The 20,214-nt window shown below is 46.3% G+C and overlaps 8 protein-coding genes across 8 annotated transcripts; 4 read left to right on the forward strand and 4 right to left on the reverse strand.

Moving 5' to 3' along the window:
* Positions 1-831: 831 nt before the first annotated feature.
* On the reverse strand, positions 832-2,540 carry F4822DRAFT_149407 (family 32 glycosyltransferase). Its single transcript, XM_051452978.1, has one exon. It carries the CDS (start codon positions 2,152-2,154, stop codon positions 1,174-1,176), a length of 981 nt encoding a protein of 326 aa, XP_051318832.1. The 5' UTR covers positions 2,155-2,540; the 3' UTR covers positions 832-1,173.
* A 770-nt stretch (positions 2,541-3,310) lies between these two features.
* Positions 3,311-5,099, forward strand: F4822DRAFT_392989 (glycerophosphoryl diester phosphodiesterase family protein). Its single transcript, XM_051457264.1, has one exon. It carries the CDS (start codon positions 3,764-3,766, stop codon positions 5,021-5,023), a length of 1,260 nt encoding a protein of 419 aa, XP_051318833.1. The 5' UTR covers positions 3,311-3,763; the 3' UTR covers positions 5,024-5,099.
* Positions 5,100-6,963, reverse strand: F4822DRAFT_392991 (glycoside hydrolase family 18 protein). The gene is made up of 5 exons (XM_051457265.1): positions 6,554-6,963; positions 6,214-6,497; positions 6,123-6,150; positions 5,796-6,070; positions 5,100-5,693 (listed from the first exon to the last, which is right to left on the reverse strand). The coding sequence occupies exons 1-5, from the start codon at positions 6,655-6,657 to the stop codon at positions 5,215-5,217; spliced, it is 1,170 nt and encodes a 389-aa protein (XP_051318834.1). The 5' UTR covers positions 6,658-6,963; the 3' UTR covers positions 5,100-5,214.
* Positions 6,964-7,259: 296 nt separating this feature from the next.
* F4822DRAFT_149512 (WD repeat domain-containing protein jip5) lies at positions 7,260-8,974 on the forward strand. Its single transcript, XM_051452979.1, has 2 exons — positions 7,260-7,690; positions 7,767-8,974. Exons 1-2 carry the CDS (start codon positions 7,435-7,437, stop codon positions 8,801-8,803), a joined length of 1,293 nt encoding a protein of 430 aa, XP_051318835.1. The 5' UTR covers positions 7,260-7,434; the 3' UTR covers positions 8,804-8,974.
* F4822DRAFT_149513 (xylose isomerase-like TIM barrel) lies at positions 8,975-10,584 on the reverse strand. Its single transcript, XM_051452980.1, has one exon. The coding sequence runs from the start codon at positions 10,222-10,224 to the stop codon at positions 9,145-9,147; it is 1,080 nt and encodes a 359-aa protein (XP_051318836.1). The 5' UTR covers positions 10,225-10,584; the 3' UTR covers positions 8,975-9,144.
* A 1,281-nt stretch (positions 10,585-11,865) lies between these two features.
* Positions 11,866-14,628, forward strand: F4822DRAFT_149584 (Xanthine/uracil permease). The gene is made up of 5 exons (XM_051452981.1): positions 11,866-12,700; positions 12,765-13,029; positions 13,082-13,698; positions 13,756-13,955; positions 14,033-14,628. Exons 1-5 carry the CDS (start codon positions 12,288-12,290, stop codon positions 14,311-14,313), a joined length of 1,776 nt encoding a protein of 591 aa, XP_051318837.1. The 5' UTR covers positions 11,866-12,287; the 3' UTR covers positions 14,314-14,628.
* F4822DRAFT_393003 (mitochondria protoheme IX farnesyltransferase) lies at positions 14,543-16,464 on the forward strand. The gene has a single exon (XM_051457266.1). It carries the CDS (start codon positions 14,707-14,709, stop codon positions 16,234-16,236), a length of 1,530 nt encoding a protein of 509 aa, XP_051318838.1. The 5' UTR covers positions 14,543-14,706; the 3' UTR covers positions 16,237-16,464.
* Positions 16,465-16,762: 298 nt separating this feature from the next.
* Positions 16,763-18,652, reverse strand: F4822DRAFT_149591 (uncharacterized protein). Its single transcript, XM_051452982.1, has 2 exons — positions 17,871-18,652; positions 16,763-17,763 (listed from the first exon to the last, which is right to left on the reverse strand). The coding sequence occupies exons 1-2, from the start codon at positions 18,399-18,401 to the stop codon at positions 17,290-17,292; spliced, it is 1,005 nt and encodes a 334-aa protein (XP_051318839.1). The 5' UTR covers positions 18,402-18,652; the 3' UTR covers positions 16,763-17,289.
* Positions 18,653-20,214: the final 1,562 nt, after the last annotated feature.

Consider the following 20,214-nt stretch of genomic DNA (forward strand, 5'->3'; position numbering starts at 1 on the left):
TAGCCTCCCTCAACATTTAGCGAGGCGCCTGAATGCTTTCCCAGCGATGCCGCTTAGCGGACTATAACGCTCGAGCGCGAAACGGCGCAACCAACTCTACGAAGATGAGGAAACCCCGACAGCGACTCGACATCTCGCATACTCCTTCACTCCTCTACTAATGCAAGAACAACTCATGCGAGAGCAAACGAATATCTCGTATTCATAGCTTCTTCATATCCAAATTCGGACATATCTTTGGAAGCACCCACATCTGCCTTGAATTGATGCTGTGCCGCCTAAGCTGACTCTTAGGATAACGTCGCAATGCATGGTCTAGCCGTATTTTCGGCGATGAAAACGCACGTCATGCGCTGGTTGATATTGTAAGCAACATTGTCGAATGACTAACTCTACAGGCAGCAAGATTATTTGCTCAACGATACCTTCTCTCTCTCTCTCTCTCACAGTAGGAATTTCAAGAGAAGTCCTAGCTTGAAGAGCTTCCATTGCAAATATGTCGACGGCGGGGTATCTTCAGGGGGGTTTCTAGGGGTAAAGGTGGAAGCTTATAGGGCTTACATTAGCGCCTCTAGCACATCCCACCACGACGCTAAATTCGCCTATAGGCGGCAATGATAGGTGCCATCTTTGACTTATAGGAGACAACGATTGTAAATTTATGTGGTCTTCACTTCAAGAGGGAGAATTTCATGCACCAAAGCTGACATGGAAGTAGTTCTCTATAATACTTTTTATATAACCCGAGCGATGGTTGATGGTACTACTTCTGGGGATAGAGACTCCTATTTACCCAATATGTGGCTAGTAGCAGTTGATTCGTAGCATAGCAGCGCACAAGAATTCGCAGGGCGCTATATCAACTAATTCGGCGACTTGAAATACGGGACTCTTTGTATGGCTGTAGGTTGTCTCCTTCGGCCCCGAACACCCGTATAGTGTTCCAAGCCATACCGAACATCGAGCCCTACGACAGAAGCTCGACGCCTGTTTGGGGATGTCGTCTCCGCGGTTGCCGGTAACGTTTCCGCGTGAAAGGTCTCTAGTTCCCGTGGCTCTCGACGTCGGTCGACCTAGCGAATACCCGATATTATGGCTTAATCCTCCCGTATATCTCTTCATCGGGGATCCTAACGCTGGATCGGATATATGAATGTCACCTGTCTCTCAACCTCAATGGTCTCTCCACGAGCCACGGAAATTGTGTTTCAGCAATGCCGCGTCTGGAATCGATCCGTCATTAGTACTGTGCGAGTGATCCTGGCCCATTCCGAACGCATCTATCGGCATCACCAAAATATCGCCATAGAGCCTTGGCTCAGTCATCCCGGATAAGTTCGTCAAAGCCGTGAGCTCAGGTTCCGCTTGCTGAAGGTGTTGAAATACGACATCAGTCCAAGCCGCCGGTCCCGTCGAAGTCATAACCTCGAAACTGCTCGGCTTTAGCGTTTCCAATGTACCATTATACGTCTTGACCAACTTGTTTATCGAGTTGACGGCCCAGTTAGCCATACTGGTGAAAACGGGATGACCAGGTGCCGCGGCAATGGTCCATTGACAGAATTGTAAGTCATGGGGAATATCAGCCCATTGTAAACCGTCGAGCCTGTCGAACTCTAGGCCAACAATCAGCCGGACAAGATGTCGTATGTGTTTTGGCACCCATTCGTCGATTGGCTTTATCGCCAAGGTGTCAATGTCGGTATATGTGCCTCCTTTAACAGACAAGATAAGATACCGTAGAAGGTCCGATTTCAAGCCAGGATTTCTGATTCTATTGTATGTCTGAAGGATATTTTGGTCGTGTGCGAAGTATTCGTTGACGAATTGATCCCCACCTTCAGACCCAACTAGTATATAAGTGTAGTCGGGATTTTTCGCCAGCCACGATGGTGTATCGACAAGAGCTTCGGGGTCGATGTCATATACCGCCTCCGGAATTATGGGCGGTAGAAATATCTGCCAGATGTTCCGTGGGATAAGGGAAGTATTTTCAACTGTGGCTGGCTTAACTCGATGATGTGGAGTGAGCTTTCGGTAACTATTATGTGTAAGAGCGAAAGCTACTAGGATGAAAACGAAGAATATAAGTGCCAAGTGCCTGGGCTGTCGCCAAATAGGGGTACGTGTCATCTGACGTAGCTGAAGCAACATTTTCTATTCGCCCCCAAAGCAAAAACAGCAAAATAAACCTCTATTTAAACCGTCAATCGAAGCAGTAAGAGTTATAATTTAACGAGAGAGTTAGGACATCCAAGTTGAGGTCCACCGAGGTTTCTTTGCGAATCGCCATGACAGACAACAGGATACTTGAAATACCTCTCTTTATGTGCCTTAAACCGCAGCTTAAATCAGAATCTAGGCAGAGACCCATCACGAACTTTAGGTCTTGCGTCAGATGAAAAACGAACAATTCAATAGCCTTTTCCAGTCAAGCGCTTACTTAAAATCGTAGGCGAATATGATGAGGGTGGTGTTAACTTGCGAGCGTCTTAGGTAAAATGAAAATATAACCTAAAATAAATGATCGTAGTTGGGCCAAGCCTTATTGCGCCATGCTCATGCTGAAGCTGCTTCTAACCAATGTGTGAAGCTGATGTGATATAATACGAAGAGCTAATATATCTAGATAGCCAACTAGGAAATAAGTATAATGGGCAGTATATGCGAAGCACTTGTCGACCACTTAAGCACTGAGTCGCTTAACGTTTCTCTACCTATGTATGCGTCGCAAAAAGATTTGAGTATACTATTAAGTGTATGCGTAGGAACAGTATGCGGTCGATATTGGTAATCATCGCAACAACAACACTACTATTCCGAACATCGTTCTATTCGGAGAACTTGAAACTCGTAAGCATTCGGTTACTGATGGATTTGTAATATGGATTTACAATATGAATTGAGCTGCCATTTATTAGGTAGATTAGGGTCTATTCCCTACATCCATGGATTGACGGGAGATGGGGATTAACGACAGAACATAACTAACAGCGCTGTAATCATTTATACTCTGGTAATATTGATTCTTGAACATTATACTATTCTCTTCGGTATAGACATTGCCATTACCACTTGCTGAAGACCACCAGAGTATACTGGGATGATTGAAGTAGTTATCTAGCCCTACCTCCAAATAGCGAATCGTTCCATGGTTCCATGGCACGACTCTATTCAATCCCTGTTTGAGCTCTTGGATTTCCAGTCTATTGGGACGACACGTGCTGCCGTACCGAGCTTGGCTTGGATGGTGCGTAAGATTGTACCCGGTAATGGGGTTCATGATGGATTGAACATCATTAAACAAGAGATAAAAATTCCCTTGCATTTCGGGAAAAAGTCCTTGATTAAGAGGGATTCATAATTACGCAATATGAAAACAGATAATTTTATGCAGGTACCTACATACACTGCAAAGTACCAGGCATAATATTTCGGTAACAATGAATCTTCAATTTCCTGCTACGCCGCCAGGTCGCGCTGCGATGCATGCTCTCTATACCCTTTCTTATTGGCCAATGGTACGTTAAATGCACCATGGATCTCTTAGCATACCGAAATCTCAGCTTCTGTCGATCTTTGCTTTGCTGTAATTAGCGAAGATTCCGTTGTAACATCATACTGAAGATTTAATAAATGCCTTATCCTCAGCTCATTAGGTTGGGTTTGTTTTACGGCTACGCCTTTTAATATACTTAGGCCGCTACCGTCCTTCATTTCCCCTCGTCGGCTTCGATAGGTGTTTGTCTCAATTGGAAACGCCATGCACGTCAAGAAAGCTTCCGTCTTCGTCGGTGCCTTTGCCAGTGCGGGGGTATCTGCACTCCCAGGAGCAGCATGGCAATATCCGACTCAGCAACAGCAGCACTTCCGGTTTGCTGAACTCGGACCTCGTCCGGAGTTTTTGGTAAACGACATGGACGAAGGCTGGCTGAAAGACAAGTTATTATCGTGTGCCGACATGGAAGCACGGCCAACCAAGTTTAGTATCGGCCATCGTGGAGGCGCTTGCTTGCAATTTCCCGAGGAGTCGCGGCAATCAATAGAAGCGGGAACCCGCATGGGTGCTGGGATTCTCGAGTGCGATGTTGCTTTTACCAGCGATCGTCAGCTCGTTTGCCGACACGACCAATGTGATCTACACACCACTACGAATATTGTCGCGACGGAATTAGGTGCGAAATGTACGACGCCGTTTACACCGGCGAGTGGCGATACACCAGCAACCGCCAACTGTTGCACGAGCGACATCACATTAGCCGAATTCAAGACCCTTTGCGGAAAGATGGACGGGTTTAACGCCTCGGCTACTACACCCGAGGATTTCCTGCACGGTACACCAGGGTGGCGTACTGATCTATACGCTACTTGCGGAACCGTCCTCTCACACAAAGATTTCCTCACTCTCGTCGACTCGCGCGGTCGTGATTTCACCACCGAACTCAAGGAACCGCGAGTACCTATGCCCTTCCAAGGAAACTACACACAGGAAGAATATGCACAGCAAGTGATCAAGGAGTACCGGGCTGCAGGCATCGATCCGTCGCGCGTGTGGCTGCAGAGTTTTTCCTTCGCGGATGTAGCCTACTGGCTGCGTGCCGATCCAGCATTTGGCAAGCAGGCTATCTTACTCGACGAGAGCGGCGATTCGCCCGAGTTATTCCCGGGTGCTGTTGCTAACCTGTCATTTTATAAAGAGGCTGGCGTGCAGATCGTGGCGCCGCCGCTCAGTTACCTAGTCACACTCGGCGAGGGAGATGAGTACATCCCGTCTTCTTATGCGACCACGGCTAAGAAGCTAGGCCTGAAGATTATTACCTGGTCGCTTGAGCGGTCGGGCCCACTGGCTCAGGCCGCTGCTTCTGGTGACTACTATTGGGCAACCGTAGCAAACGGAACACACAAGGATGGCGACATGTACAGACTCGTCGACGTTTTGGCCCGGGAGATTGGAGTTCAGGGTATCTTCTCGGATTGGTCTGCTACCGTCACTTACTATGCCAATTGCTTTGGTCTCTTCTAAGTGTAGAGTCAAAAAGCAATAAAATACCACAATCGGATAGTAATAGTAAAAATTAATTGACGTTATCATATTGTATTTCGTAAAACGATCCTGTATTCTGTAGGTAGCAGTATACTAACAACAATTACGAATACTCAAGTAGGATAGGACCCCTCTCCATTATTGCAAATCAAACGCGGGAAACGATGCGCCTATAGCTCTTCCTTTCTGCTAGAGACGCTCTTTACTCCAGCGTTGAGTGCTTTTAGGTGAGAAAATTCAGGTCCATCTTCACCTAGCCCCCACGCAAACACGCCACCTAGCTGTTCTTTTTCCACGATACGAGGAAACTTCTTGGCGACGGCTAGTGGCGTGTCAAATGTCCACCAGATACTTTCTTCTTCATCCCAATAATAATAACCACCGCCAACTTCATCGTATTTTCCTTCTTTCATGGCCTTGTTGAATGATACTTCGACCTCTTTCGGGACCTCATCACGCCACGCAAAGGAGCCTGCTCGACCTAGGTCAGCTCCGGTGTCCGGGTCTTCCAATAAGCCTGTGGGGCATCCAATGGGATTTGCGACACACGAATCGTGTTCGGTACGGAAGTATTTGGCGTAAAAGGCAAATCCTAAGTTGACTTTATCAGGGGCCGCGCCGTTGTCCGTATACGCTTGTACTGATTCCACTACAATGAAAATCAGTAATTACAGTTCCGCATGCCTTTAGTAGGCCTGACTGGTTCTGATCTACAATTGACTAGAAAAGGGGAGATCTGAGTATCACTTACAGCTAGCCTGAGCGCCGGTGTGGTGCTTGGTTATATTGTCGCGGCGGTTCATTAGGTCGTAAGCCATAACGTTCAAAAAGTCAAGGGATTCCATAATTGCCGGTACGGTCTCGGGCTTAAAGGCGAGCATGTCCCTAGGAAGGCCAGGCACTGCTGCCGACATGAGGGTGTTCGGACCAATGGCTTTTCGTATTTCATTGAGTAATTTTGGATACGCGGCAACTTCCCAGGCCTTCTCTTCGTTAGGGACCTTCTTCCAGTCATCACCATTGCCCCTTGAATTTTGATCAGCTTCAAACTATGGATGGATCATATTTTATTGCTTACGCCGGATACTCCCAGTCAATATCGACACCTGCGATGTATAATATGTTAGCAGCAAGTAGATTATACCGGGTTGCATGGTTGTGTAACTAACCATCAGCACCCGTGTCCTTGACCATGGTGGCTACGTTGCGAGCAAATCTAGCCCGGCTCTCGTCTGTTTCAGCGGCGACGTCGAAACCAGTAGCTCCCCAACCTCCAATTGCAACCATAACCTGAGTACCGGGTTTGAATTTGGTACGTGCTTCTTCGACAGACATATAGATTGGCCATGTAGAATTGACTTCTTCCTGATTGAAGAGTTCGGGACTCATAAATGCCAAGACAACATGAGTAATCGGAGAGCTTAGGTGAAGGTCGGGTGTTACAGGATGCTGTCTAATACTCTGATGATTAGGAGAGGTGATAATATATCGGTAGTGTTTTTGACTTACCCCGTGAGATACATGATGTTTCGTAAAGGCGAACCTGCTAAAGCCACTGTCACGGCTAACAAGAGCCAGACAATGAGAGACTTATGCCAGACGGGAGCCATCATGTTGGCTAATAATGATACGAATGTTATGAAATGAACAGAATATCACCACCGAAAGTGATGATGAGAAATAGTAATGTCGATAGTAATGAACGGGTGAATGGGAGGTTGGGTGAATTATTATTGTTGATGCATGAAAGAATTAAGAGGTTCAATGTTGCTGGAGACGAAATTACAAAATGTATGTTGCTGGGAAATATCACGCGTGCTCCTACTTCAATACAGATAAATTCAAAAGCATATAGACTTAGAAGAAGGCACCACTGGAATATGTATCGTCAATGACATCAGAATATGCTTTATTGCTGGTTATGTGTCTATATCACCTTCCTTCCTTCCTTCGTAGATCGCAAAGCCAAGGAGACGACGACCAATAAATGATTTAGACGCATTATCTAAGTTATATTCATAAAATGTGCCAAACGACGTATATGCGTACCCATTGTTGATTAAAGAAAATGCCAATTTCCAAGAAATGTCTCTTGTGCTTATAGTATTCATATATTTAGTATGAAAAATTGTAAAAGATTGAATCATCACTGAATGTTCCTCCTTCTACAATGCCGGCGTAGGTTCAGTGACCTTCTACTGGAGTATATGCATATGAAGGTATTATCTATTTAATACATATCGATAACTTTATTTTTTTATTTTCTTCCAGCTCGGCCTACAATACAAAACATTCCGAACATTTTAATCCATGGGACATCTTAAATTGAGAAGAAAATAATTCACCAATAGCAAGCATCAATTGCGTTGTTAATTGGTCTACCGCCCGTCATGTTCGAAAATCTCTGTACACTGCCTTTGAGCGCCGAACTCTTCGCCCAAGCCATACATCCAACAGAACCTCTTCTAGGTGTAGGTCTTTCGACAGGCCATGTTCAATGTTTTCGCCTACCTGCTGCTGACCCGACCGAAGACGATGCCGACATAAGTGTTCTTTCCGACGGAAAAGGGACAATTGATACCGTATGGCGAACTAGAAGGCATAAGGGCAGTTGTCGCACTTTGGCATTCAGCAATGATGGAAATGGTAAGTCTACGCGGGTCTAACATACGGGAATAATCGTAGTACTAAGATATTAAATCTGACCTGTAATTCCGTCTAGCTCTTTACTCGGCCGGCACAGACTATCTTCTCAAACACTTTTCTCCGACAACCGGCCAAGTCGCCTCTAAAATTGCCATCCCTTCTACTAAATCCGTCCCCGACTCGCCCTCTTTACTCCATGTTCTTTCGCCCCAGACACTATTGCTTGCTTGCGACTCGGGTGCGTTACACCTCCTCGATCTGCGGGATGGCGCGCTTGCAGCATCGAAACCCCAACAAACACATTTCCCTCATGACGACTTCGTCTCGAGTATTACTCCACTCCCAGCATCTGCCGAGAGTACTAGCGGTTATAGCAAACAATGGATATCTACAGGTGGTACGACATTAGCTGTTACGGATCTGCGACGGGGCGTCTTAGTCCGCAGCGACGATCAGGAAGATGAACTTCTATGCACGGCTTTCATATCGGGTATGGGACCTAAGAAAAATCGAGATAATGGGGTAGTAGCAGTAGGCACCGGTACTGGAGTCCTCACTCTATGGGACAAGGGTGCTTGGGATGACCAACAAGATCGCGTAGTTGTTGACCCCACGAAAGGAGGCGGCGAGAGTTTAGACTGCATCGTCCAAATTCCCGCGGAAGTAGCAGGAGGAAAGAAAGTTGCAGTTGGCTTAGGAGACGGCAGCTTGCGCATTGTCGACCTATTAAAGAGAGAAGTAGAGGGATCCTTGTTACACGATGATATTGAGGCGGTAGTTGGCCTTGATTTTGATTGCCAAGGCCGTATGATTAGTGGTGGCGGCCAAACTGTCAAAATTTGGGAGAGGTCATCTTTACAAGGGAACGGTTTAGACGAAGACGACGATAGTGAAGATGAAGAAGACGAGTCGGACAACTCAGACGATGATGGCGACGACAACGCAACGAATGGGAACAAGGGCAAACGCCAACCGAACAGCGATTCGGACGACGATAGCGACGACAGCGACGAAGAAACGTCGCATAAAAAGAAGAGAAGGAAAGGAAAGACCAATGTCGACCTCGGGCCTCACGGAGCTCATGGTGTGTTACGATTCAAGGGCCTTGATTAGCCGACCCTTCACCAGGACATCATCCTCTCAATTCCATACCCAGCTACGATGAAATCCGAACTAAATCTAGTTAATTAATTGACAATATTTCGAGACAAGTCTCATGGGAGGGAAGAGGAGGTACGTAAAAGGAATCTATTTGCTCTAATTTCTAGTTCTATGGGTATCGCAGCAGTTCTATTGAGGTGCTCAGATGGTTTTTCTGGCTGAAAATTTTGAGATGAACCCACGTCTTATGTACAGATGTCGGGGTGGGTAGGTTTCATCACAACGGCCCGAATTGCTCAAACGAGGGGACATTGAGTAAATTCGAGGTGCTCGCTTTGGGGTTCATTGCCGTTCTACGGGACTCCAACCGGCCTCTGGACGCCGTTGATGGATGCCTCGGAGCCCTGGGGGGGATCGACTTTTAGACGCATATCTTCCACTAATTTACGCCAAGCAAGGGCACCTCGGCTTGCCAGTTCTTCTGGTACCTCCTTGTCCTCATCCTGCATTCTTCGGTTGAAAAGCTCCATGCTTACCCATCCTTCGAATTTGAGGCCTTGAAAAATCGCTTGCGATATTTTTGCAACGGGTAGATATGCACCACGATCCTTTTCGCCATAGAACAATCTACAATTCCTAGACCAACTCATTCGCGCTGGTTGCTCGGCGTCGTAAAATTCATGGCCTTGCACTAGAGGCTTGGCGAGTTTCTCGGCATCGACTACCTGTACATAGAAGACTTTACGGACGTCCACGATGGCTTTGAGACGATCTATAGACTCTTGTACGGCTTGATCGCTATCTGGTGTTCGGCCTGTTAGCGAGGAAGGATCCGCATAGATGCGCCCGGCAATATTGAACGTGTCCAGGCAAAGACCGAAATTAGGTCGATCAACAGCCTGGACTATATCCCAACTATGCTCCCACAAGTCGCAACGCGTTCCCCAACATAATGCTTCATATGTGAATCGGATCGGTGGATTTTGTCGGAGGCCTAAATCGGCCACTTCCTTAAGATCCTCGATAGCCACGTGGGGATCTTCGGAAAGTTCCGAGGCTGGAAGAAAGTTCGATGGGATTTGTATGATATCGGTATGGAGAGCTCGTGCTAGCTTGAACCAGAACAAGAGTTGTTCTAGACGCTTGAGGTGTGCTTGGCGATCCAATAAGCCTTCGTAATGCAAGAACGGCTGAAGAGACACTATTGTAAGCCCCCTTCCTTGGCATAGCTTATATATGGCATGTGCGGCCTGTAGCTCACAATTTTGTATAAAATCTCCGGGCAATTGTTCCGCAACCTTGAGGAGGTCCTCGTGGAATAGCTCTATGCCGTTGTAGCCATGTAGCTTCGCTACATCGAGCTTGCGTATGATCGAATGGCCCGCAGAGCAGCGTCCAAGAGATATAGATGTTATCGCTAGCCTACAAGGCATCTCGGCGATGTGATAGGCTACCGTGGAGGGAGTGTGGGTCTCGATACTACATTGCTAAAAGCTTCCAGAATAATTTGAGAACGATATATATGAATTATTCAACTTACAGATTTCAACCCTAGGTAGGTAATCACGATGTTTCGGGACGGCGACGAGTCGAGAAACTTTCAAACATCTCATTTTGTTTGGTAGACCGCTATCCGTAATGATGAATTAGTATCCGAGCGGGTCGCCGCCATAGTGACACCCTTCTTCCCGACGGATTAATGAGGCTTTTCGCAGATAACAAAACTTCGCTATAACCTATTGCATCAAAATCAGCCATCGGGGATACCTGCTTCTAGCCCGGATTCAGAACATGATTATGTTTGATTAGCATATTGCAACTAAACCACAATACAAGGAGATGTTTGCAGACACCATTCGCTAAAAATATAAATTTCAAATTAGGTTAGGTAGTCGGTGAGAGCGAGGACGGTCACTCACGGGAGAAGCGGGCGGCCACATATATACCTAGGTAGACAAATACTGAGGTGGTCACACGAATTACACGAGCAACACGATCCGATCGATTGGTACGTATTTGTTATCAATCGTGACTGCTCAGGTGGGTACGAATTCCGCCATTAAATTCAAAACATTTTCGAATCACAAATTCGGTATGGAGTGTACATAAGATAGGGATAGTTTTATAGCAGCTTTTTCTTTATTCATCATGATATGTATTCGCATAAGATCGTCAGGAGTAAGAGACTATCTAGCGCAGGTACACTTCGTCATAGGCACTTAAGGGAAGCCGCAGAGCGGCGGGCAGCGATGAATCCGGAGCACAGCGAAGTAGGTAGACGGAATCGACCACCAGAATTGCTGGGGATACTACCTACTATATGTAGTAGCTTCAGCAGCTCAGCTTCGATATGTGAGACACTTTAAATACCTATTAGAGACACATCCTGACTGTCGATCGCTGTATGTGTGGGATTGGACAGAACATATGCATGATCAGAGCCTCAGGTACCCTACCTAGGTGGACAGCTGAAACAGGTACCGTGAATCCCTTATAGTTTTCCAGTAAGTGCTGTTTAAGAGGCATTTATGTAATTGTTGTTTATCAGATACCATGAAGCCGAAGATGACCTAGCGCCGTCAGGGGGGTTGCCCAAGCATTCTCCACATTGTCTCTAGCTTATCTACAACCACTCACGATTCATCATTAAGTTACTTGTTGACTATCTCAATTGACATCTTCATCGATTCAGGTTTAATCGATATTTGAGGCGAATTTAAACAAGATTAATTGTGTAGAAGTACGTGGTTAGTGGATATAAGTGACTACCTCGGTACGTTTGTAGTAAATTTAGTGTCCTATCACCCCACGGAGAACTGTACATCTACACCTAAATACGTGCTATATGATAGGATGATTGGCGTAAAAATATAGGGGCTTTGTTAGGTCAAGCTTTGGAGGCTGCTTAGCTATCTATGTGGAGGATTTCTGTTGACCGATATCTCTGACAAACTGCATTTTCCCCCATAGTACCCAGGTAATAATCCCAGCCAGCCGGTTCTGGACTTGGGTCCGTTTTGTTAGTTACTCGATACATATAACTAAAAAGAAACATCACTTATTATCTTACCTACCTAGCATCGTGAACGGTAAGCGGCGTAAGTAATAGCTTAGACAGATAAATCATATCGGTTGGTCCCGCTGTCGATCGACTTTTTGGTTATCTTCTAGTATGCACAGCTGAAGAACAGAGTTCGTTCGAAGACCATGATATCAAATGCGCGCGGCGTCATCAACTGAGATAAAATAAAATTTTGTTGATCCTTGCCGTTTTATTAATAAAGCCCGACTGCCCTGCTATTTTCATAATACATTACTACCTTCAATGGCGCATGCGACATCAAGTCCGCGCACCCGAACCTTTAAATAACATAAAAATCTATAATAACAGGCTATCATATTAGAAGCCATTCAATTCATAGCTTCTCTATTTACGTTTTATTCCTTCTTACTATATATTATATAATTACACATTACATACAAATTATCCGACAAGATGGACGAAGATCAGGGTCCATCCCAAATAGTACCTCATCATGGACCGAAGAAAATTGTACGCGACCGATTGAACGGTGTTAGGAAGACTTTCTTCACCAGACAAGGCATTCTGGGCGACTACGATTATGGCTTCCTTCTTAAACCGAATTTACCATTCATGAAGAAATCTCGACGGGCTTCACCCTTCTTTGGTTTGAATGATAAAATGCCAGTTGTTTTAGCACTGCTTCTCGGACTTCAACATGCTTTGGCTATGTTGGCTGGAGTTATTACTCCTCCCATTCTCATGTCAGGTTCGGCCGGTGTAAACTTGCCTGGGAATTTACAACAATATCTTGTTTCAACATCTCTTATCGTGTCTGGTGTGCTCTCCATGATTCAGATTACTAGATTTCACATTTACAAAACACCGTATGTATCAATTTCATTGAACTTAATGGTAACTTGGTATAAAGGTTTACTGACTTATAATTAGGTATTACTTAGGGACTGGTCTTATTTCCGTCGTCGGTACTTCGTTTTCCATCATTCCCGTCGCACAAGGCGCCTTCGCGCAAATGTACGCCAACGGCTTCTGTCCGACGGATGCAAATGGAACCAAACTTCCTTGTCCAGATGCGTACGGAGCACTTCTCGGCACCGCTGCCGTGTGCGCTCTTATCGAAGTTCTCATTGCTTTTATACCGCCAAGAATTATGTTGAAGATATTCCCTCCTATCGTCACCGGTCCGACAGTAATGGTAAACTTACTTCACCCTTCAGCTTAAGAACATGGCTAATAGGTATTACTAGTTAATCGGTATCCATCTTATTCAAACGGGTTTTGAGAACTGGGCTGGTGGTAGTGGACCTTGTGCGGATGCGACACATTCCGCATTCTACGATGTTTGTCCAAATGTTGGCGCGCCTCATGCCTTGCCTTGGGGTTCTCCGGAGTATCTAGGCCTTGGTTTCTCCGTGTTTCTCACTATCATCCTATGCGAACGCTTTGGAGCACCAATTATGAAGTCGACTAGTGTTATTATTGGTCTTCTTGTGGGTTGTATCATTGCCGCCGCGACAGGATACTTTGATCGCTCTGGAATCGATGCCGCGCCGGTTGCGTCTTTTATCTGGGTTCACACGTTCAAGCTTACTGTGTATGGACCTTTGGTGTTACCGACGCTGGCAGTTTTTATTATCTGCGCCAGCGAATCGATTGGTGATATCACTGCTACCTGCGATGTGTCACGTCTCGAAGTCGAAGGCAGAACCTATGAATCTCGTATCCAAGGTGGTGTATTCGCCGATGGTTTGAACGGTATTCTTGCTGCTCTTATGACGATTACTCCTATGTCTACCTTTGCACAGAATAACGGAGTTATCGCTCTTACGCGCTGCGCTAATCGCACGGCTGGATACTGCTGCTGGTATGTTATCGCCTTTCTCATATCTCATGGATCTTGAGCTAATTGTGATATAAATAGTCTTTTCTTGATTATAATGGGCATTTTCGCAAAATTTGCGGCTGCTCTTGTTGCTATCCCTTCCTCGGTACTTGGTGGCATGACTACATTTTTGTTTTGCTCCGTGGCCGTGTCGGGTGTTGCTATCATAACTCGAGGTGTTCCTTTCAATCGACGAAATAGATTTATCTTGACGGCTGGGTTGTCCATTGGATACGGAGGTTAGTACTTTTTATTCGTCTATATAACTCACTCATTTGTTTGCCTTGCGTTACTAACTCGAATATTCGAATTATAGCCACCTTGGTTCCAACCTATTTCGATAATGTTTTTAGTTACAGCGGCGATAATAGAAGTCTCCAAGGATTTCTCGATGCGATTGTATTGGTTATGGAGACAGGATTTACTGTCACTGCCTTCATTTGTATGATTCTAAATCTTACATTGGAAGAAGAGATTGAAGAGACGGACGAGAAATTAGTTGCTTCAGAGGTACCGGTAACAACTAAGAACATACCTACCAACACCGAAAGTCTTGATGGCAGTATGGTTAATTCTGGTCATGAGAAACAAGTCTAGATTTGTTTTGATGTATTTTGATTTATTTTGGTCTGAAGTTGTATAAATTGTACAGACAAAAGCGTATTTATTGAAGATATTAACAAAATTAGTGTGTTTATTGAAGTTCATGTTATCAGATATATATTTAGTGAATGTATGTACCTAGATAGGTACCCTTACGGGGAGGGGCTACGGGGAAATGTATGGGCCGAGGCGTCTCCATTTTCTTATCAGGATTCAATCATTTCATCATTTCAATTGCTTCAATATATTTAATTGATACTAGTACCAATTGAAGTAGGTTGATACCGACATAACCTATATACTCAAGGTACCTTTTCTTTAACTATTGCCAATGCGAATTATATCCCTCTAGTACCGACGCAATTGGCGATACGAGCTGCAGTCAGTATGCGCCTAAGGCCTACCGGAAATCTGCTTCGTCCATACAATCTCGATAATGTCTGCTGGCGATGCAGTCAACAGTTGAGCTATGGAAAACCAATGGTTAGAAGGGCATTTGCCCATACCGTTTCTCCAGTAGCAGCCAAGCAACAACCACAATCATCTCGGTTAAAAACGAGTTATTTCTTATCCAACAAAATTCTACGCCGACCCCAAGATGATCAAGTTCCAAACCAACTCGCTGCTGCGACTGCGACAGATGGAAGTGGTGCGACGAATATAATGGGCGTAGATAATACTAATAAAGACCTTCCTCATCGAAGGCGGCAAGCAGCAAAACGCAATGGTACTGCAGCTACAATGGCAGCTTCGGCGACAGCGACGGAAGCGCCCCTCCCGCCGGATGCATCATCTGCTCTAACCACGGAATCTACGAAACACCCGACCGACTCTCTCCGTCGACAAATTTCTCTCCTCCTTTCTCTATCGAAACCTCGTCTTACCGTCCTCGTTGTTCTTACCGCGATGGTACCTTACGCCTTATATCCAGTTCCAGCCTTTCTTTCTCCCTCGATCGGTTTAGATACGCCTTCTCTCTCGCCTCTGACCCTTACCTTTCTCACGACAGGCACTGCGCTTTGCTCTGCTAGTGCCACTGCCTTAAATATGCTCTACGAGCCAGCCTGGGACGCGAAAATGACACGTACACGGAATCGGCCACTAGTTCGGGGACTATTGTCTGAACGGCGAGCTCTTGTATTCGCTATACTTGCGGCTTTAACTGGGGTGGGTGGCCTTTATTTCGGAGTAAACCCCACGGTTGCGTTTTTAGGTGCTACAAATATTGCGCTCTACGCCGGAGTCTATACGCCAATGAAGCGAATTTCGTGGCTTAATACGTGGGTTGGTGCTATAGTGGGGGGTATTCCACCACTAATGGGTTGGGCTGCGGCGGCCGGCGAGTCTGCGACAGGCGACGGATCTTTCCGCGAGTTACTCCTTACTTCCGATGCTATTGGTGGCTGGTTATTTGCCGCCCTCTTATTTGCTTGGCAGTTCCCTCACTTCATGGCACTATCATGGCCTATTAGAGAAGAATACAAGGCTGTGGGCCACAAGATGTTATGTTGGATTAACCCTGCTCGTAACACTCGCGTGGCTTTGAGGTATAGCCTGCTATTCTTCCCCTTGTCTATCGCGCTTTGCGCCGTAGGAGTAACGGAATGGAGTTTCGCAGTGACGAGCCTTCCCGTCAATTTCTGGCTGGCGCGTGAAGCGGTGCGATTCTGGCGTGACGAAGGCTTCAAAGGGAGCGCGCGGGGGTTATTCTGGGCTAGCGTTTGGCATTTGCCAGTCATCATGGTGTTAGCTCTAGCACAGAAGAAAGGTATGTGGGGGCGAGTTTGGAGAAGTATTGTTGGGGAGCCAGATCTCGAAGACGAGGATGACGATTGGATCGTCGAAGATGTTGGAGAAGAAGCTGAGGTCGCTGATGGCAAGACCCGGACATCTATTGTCCCTATTGGGTCGAAGTAAGCTCATGAGGGTCGGGCCTCTACAGACCTGCATAGACATGGCGCCTTAAGAAGGAAAAGCAAAAAAACTACTCATCCATCTGTAACATGTCTAATGAAATGTAAAAAAGGGGTATGTCTGTATGAATTACATCATGATAGCAGACCAAATCTGAATACTTGGGAGGTAGTATTATTTGGGTACGTGAAAACGATAGGAACTTGAGTATAGTTGAAGCCAGGAAATGAATGTATTTTTGCAGTTCCCACCTAGCTCAATCATCTAATGATTATTATCCCCATTCCATGCTTCTCCCACCATATCTGGAGAATTCCCCCCTTATGAGCTAAACTGAGAAAATCACCGTCCCTAAAACCAACCCAATGGTATCTATGTGGTAAGATCTAGTATACAGTACAGTCACTAATCATAAGCATTCTGCTGAAAGTGCAGTTATTAGCAAGGTGTGGTTTGCGTCCAACTTAACCCCCGTAACCCCTTGTGCCCCCAGTATTGATGATAAATAATAGGTGAAAAAAGAGGAAAAGCCTAGCAATAATCGCACAGCATTTTCCCCTTCGCCGCTCCCAAAACAAATTAGTATAAAGGAATGTCGTCAACTTCATCTTTTGGTAACCCAGTCTTCTTCAACTTCCACTATCTCTCTCATCTTTCGTATCGCCTCCTACTAAAATCTTCCTCATGATAATAAGCTGCTCGCCCGCCGCCCCCCTCTTTATATTCCCTAGTTTCGCTATGCTATGCTGACACCGTGAACGCCTGAAAATTCAGCAATAGTACCTAGGTAGGCAGATAGTAGAAGTAGGAGGAAAAAAATTGGGGAAATAGTTAATAGTAAAAATGTGTGGTAAAAACACACTGACTGATGTCAACATGTGTCGTTCGATAATTGGAAAAAATATGTGTGTAACGAATACTAGCTGGAACGCAACAGCTTGATCGCGCACGTTTTTTCGTGCTGAAATAATCAAATGATAAATAAACGGGTGGATAAGGGGGTATGGAAATCGCCCCTTGAAAAGAAAAAAACGTCGGATATCGTAGTGCCTACCCTCACATGGTGTGAGTAGACCCGTGACCCGGTCGATTAATGATGGCGTCGATGCCCATGTCGACACTAGGCAGTCTTTGCCCGTCGCTTATGTAAGGAGAGCCCCCTTGCGAGTGGGAGGCATGCATGGCGGTGCCGTAATGTGCCGCGGCAGCCGAAGACGAGACGGAGGAGCCGTAGCTGGAAGACAAGCCGCCAGCGCTGGTGGTGTAGTTGCCGCCGTACGGGTGGCTACTGAGCGCCATGGGGTGAATGGAACCGCCGTAGCCACCGTTGCTGCCGCCCGAATGCGAGCTAGACGCCGTCGTCTCGGGGCTGCTATAAGAGGCGTCGAGGTCATCTACTGGAGTCAGACCAATCCCGGAAATGCCGCTATCGTCGTCATACCCATGGATTGGATGACCAGATTCCAACCGCTCCCGCCGCGCCGCTGATCGCGCTGCTGACTGCAAGTTCTTGAGACCGTTGTTCATGCACTAAAGAGAGATAGGATAGTCCTGTATTAGCTAGGTGCTGTTCAAAATTGATACCTATCCTAAGACAAGGGGGAGGAGAAATTAGAAATAAGGATGGTTAAACTAACCTTAGCTTCAACAACCATCCATTTCTCTCCGGTACGTGCCGCTAGTGGTTGCCAGATCTCTTTACGCATGCTCATGTATTCCTTAGCAAGACGCTCCAATTTCCGATTATCCCAGTCATCGGCACCCTTGCGCTCCATCAACCGTTCATGGCGCTTTCGGCAGGCATTGGGCGACTTGTTTGGAAAGTAACTGCTCTGGATCTGAGCCCAGTTAAGCCCCTGTTGCCTGGCCGCCAGCAAGTTCTGATCGTCTTGAAGCGCCCAAGCACCTGACGAAGGGCGATTTGGCATCGGAGCCTGCGGCACTACTTCTGTCTGGTAGGGATCATACTGCTGCGCCTGCATAGAAGGTTGCGCCGACGTGGAGGCTACGGTGGGATAATAACCTCCCGTATTCAGCGGCAGGGGTTGTTGTCGCGTGTTATAGATGGGAACGGGAGCTGACGGAGCGAGAGAAACCGGCATGGGGTTCGGGTTCGAGTACCGATTATGGCTCGAACTTGACGAGCGGGTGTGCTTCGGCATATTCATTGGGACTGAGTAGGACGAGAATATAGGCACATAAAACTGAAACGTAAAAAAGCGAGTATCTTCCGGATAGAGGAAGGTAAGGTATATGTTTCAGGCAAAGATAGGAGAGGATATTAAGATTAGCAAGATTTTTGCGTATTTTTTCTTTCCCCTTCGTCTGCTAGGGAAACAATAATGCAAACTTCCTCTCTTTTCTTTACTTCTCTCTGATCTGTTTCGGCCTCGCCTGGAGGAATTGGTCGTAGTAGGAGCTTGCTAGTAGACGGTATAGCAAGGTCTTGTGAGGCAGCTTGGTCGATGAACTCGTATCAAACGAATGAAGGTGAAACGAACGAGGCTGTCAAGGGGTAATAATGGGAATAAAACCAAAGGAAAAAATAAAGGAAACACACGGCGGCCTTAAGTTAAAAAAGACGGAAAAAGGAATCGGCCGTTTGATGCTGTAGCGAGAGGGTCCGGGAGGGGAAGGTAATAGACCAGACCAGGTCGCGAAATGGGCGCGACTACTTATAAGAGTATTCCCTCGCCTTGAACGGCTCTCTGGCCCGACCACCCAATACCTGAACTTGGACGAAAGCGATATGGTGCTGGCCCGCTATTGCAACGCGGGACCCAGGACTTCGGATCTGAAACAAAGCTGTCATGGCGATAGAGGCAAGATCTAGAGTGATGGTCAGCTTGGGGGGGCGAACATGCAAGCTGTAGCCATGAAACCTGGGTTGTGTATCTGAAAGAGTGGATAGACTCTCCATGGGCCGCTGATATTGGCTGGCGAGCTTCAGGATGGCGTCTGTCTGGAGTCGGGCGGCTACGGAAAAGTGGCCTGGTGTGGAGGGCGGCTAATGGTATAATGGGTAGGTAGGTAAACTGGTAAGGGTATGTACATGGGAGTGGTTTTTTGGGGGACGCACATTCACGACGCTATACCCAAGAAAGATGAGGAGATGGGCCGGAAAATCTGGTCAAAAATAGCAAGAGAGCGGAAGGTATCAGTAGGCGCCAGCCTTATAGGGAAATTCGAAGTATTTCATAGCTACTTAGGTACCCAGGGTAGCTTGGTAGCTAGGTAGGTATTATGCGCGCGCGCGTGCGATTGCGACAGTGCGGCGACGAAAGTAGTAAAGACCCTGTAAAGGGAGTAAAAAGAGGATCATGACGACGACAATGGAAAGTATTGTTAGAGCGACGCTTAATCGAGAATCATATTTGCGCTTGCTACCTGCTATATTGAACCATCTACCCATGATCTTATTATAATAGCTTAATACATGCAATTCTTCGATTATCGTGTGTGGCCTTAGGGACTATGTAATTGAGGGTAGTGGGTTGCAGGGTAATACTACATGAGCTTTGCGAGAAACTCCTCTTGAAGCGCACATAGAAACGTAACATACCAAGATACCTCAGTAATACCTACACGTATGAAATAAGTACTTGCAACAGTTGGCCAAAATGAGACAGAGCAATAGCCTGCGCGCCAACTACTCATGTACTTTTATGTGTTACGAGAAGTACCAATTTGGTGGCTTGACGGAACGATGAAGGATTATGAGGCCTGGCCCCCACGAGCAAACATACCGGCAGGCAGATGAGGAGACACGCATAGGTTCATCCGTATCTGTACAGGCTATCTCGTTAGTACGTGCCGCCTCCGAAGGTACGAAACATCGTTTGACTGAGGTCGCTCATTGTAGAATTCGGTGACTCGGCGGATAATACCGCTGAACCAACGCTGACATATGACATATGACAGACATAAAAAAAGACTCGAATGAGGATACAATGGCACCATACGTTAACATAAATGGTAGCC

This window comes from Hypoxylon trugodes (assembly GCF_022578975.1).
Source record: "Hypoxylon trugodes strain CBS 135444 unplaced genomic scaffold F4822scaffold_2, whole genome shotgun sequence".
Classification (NCBI taxonomy): Eukaryota; Fungi; Ascomycota; class Sordariomycetes; order Xylariales; family Hypoxylaceae; genus Hypoxylon; species Hypoxylon trugodes.

Bases quoted from the DNA above. Each gene is read 5' to 3' on its own strand.
- F4822DRAFT_149513 (XM_051452980.1), bottom strand. From the start codon at position 10,224: ATGCCTTGTAGGCTAGCGATAACATCTATATCTCTTGGACGCTGCTCT.
- F4822DRAFT_149591 (XM_051452982.1), bottom strand. From the start codon at position 18,401: ATGAATATGCCGAAGCACACCCGCTCGTCAAGTTCGAGCCATAATCGG. The intron at 17,764-17,870 runs GTTAGTTTAACC...ATCTCTCTTTAG, and splicing joins GGATGGTTGTTGAAGCTAAG to TGCATGAACAACGGTCTCAA.
- F4822DRAFT_149512 (XM_051452979.1), top strand. From the start codon at position 7,435: ATGTTCGAAAATCTCTGTACACTGCCTTTGAGCGCCGAACTCTTCGCC. The intron at 7,691-7,766 runs GTAAGTCTACGC...AATTCCGTCTAG, and splicing joins ATTCAGCAATGATGGAAATG to CTCTTTACTCGGCCGGCACA.
- F4822DRAFT_149584 (XM_051452981.1), top strand. From the start codon at position 12,288: ATGGACGAAGATCAGGGTCCATCCCAAATAGTACCTCATCATGGACCG. The intron at 12,701-12,764 runs GTATGTATCAAT...ACTTATAATTAG, and splicing joins TTTCACATTTACAAAACACC to GTATTACTTAGGGACTGGTC. The intron at 13,699-13,755 runs GTATGTTATCGC...TGATATAAATAG, and splicing joins ACGGCTGGATACTGCTGCTG to TCTTTTCTTGATTATAATGG.
- F4822DRAFT_392991 (XM_051457265.1), bottom strand. From the start codon at position 6,657: ATGATGGCTCCCGTCTGGCATAAGTCTCTCATTGTCTGGCTCTTGTTA. The intron at 6,498-6,553 runs GTAAGTCAAAAA...TCAGAGTATTAG, and splicing joins AACATCATGTATCTCACGGG to ACAGCATCCTGTAACACCCG. The intron at 5,694-5,795 runs GTAAGTGATACT...TTTTCATTGTAG, and splicing joins CACCGGCGCTCAGGCTAGCT to TGGAATCAGTACAAGCGTAT.
- F4822DRAFT_393003 (XM_051457266.1), top strand. From the start codon at position 14,707: ATGCGCCTAAGGCCTACCGGAAATCTGCTTCGTCCATACAATCTCGAT.
- F4822DRAFT_392989 (XM_051457264.1), top strand. From the start codon at position 3,764: ATGCACGTCAAGAAAGCTTCCGTCTTCGTCGGTGCCTTTGCCAGTGCG.
- F4822DRAFT_149407 (XM_051452978.1), bottom strand. From the start codon at position 2,154: ATGTTGCTTCAGCTACGTCAGATGACACGTACCCCTATTTGGCGACAG.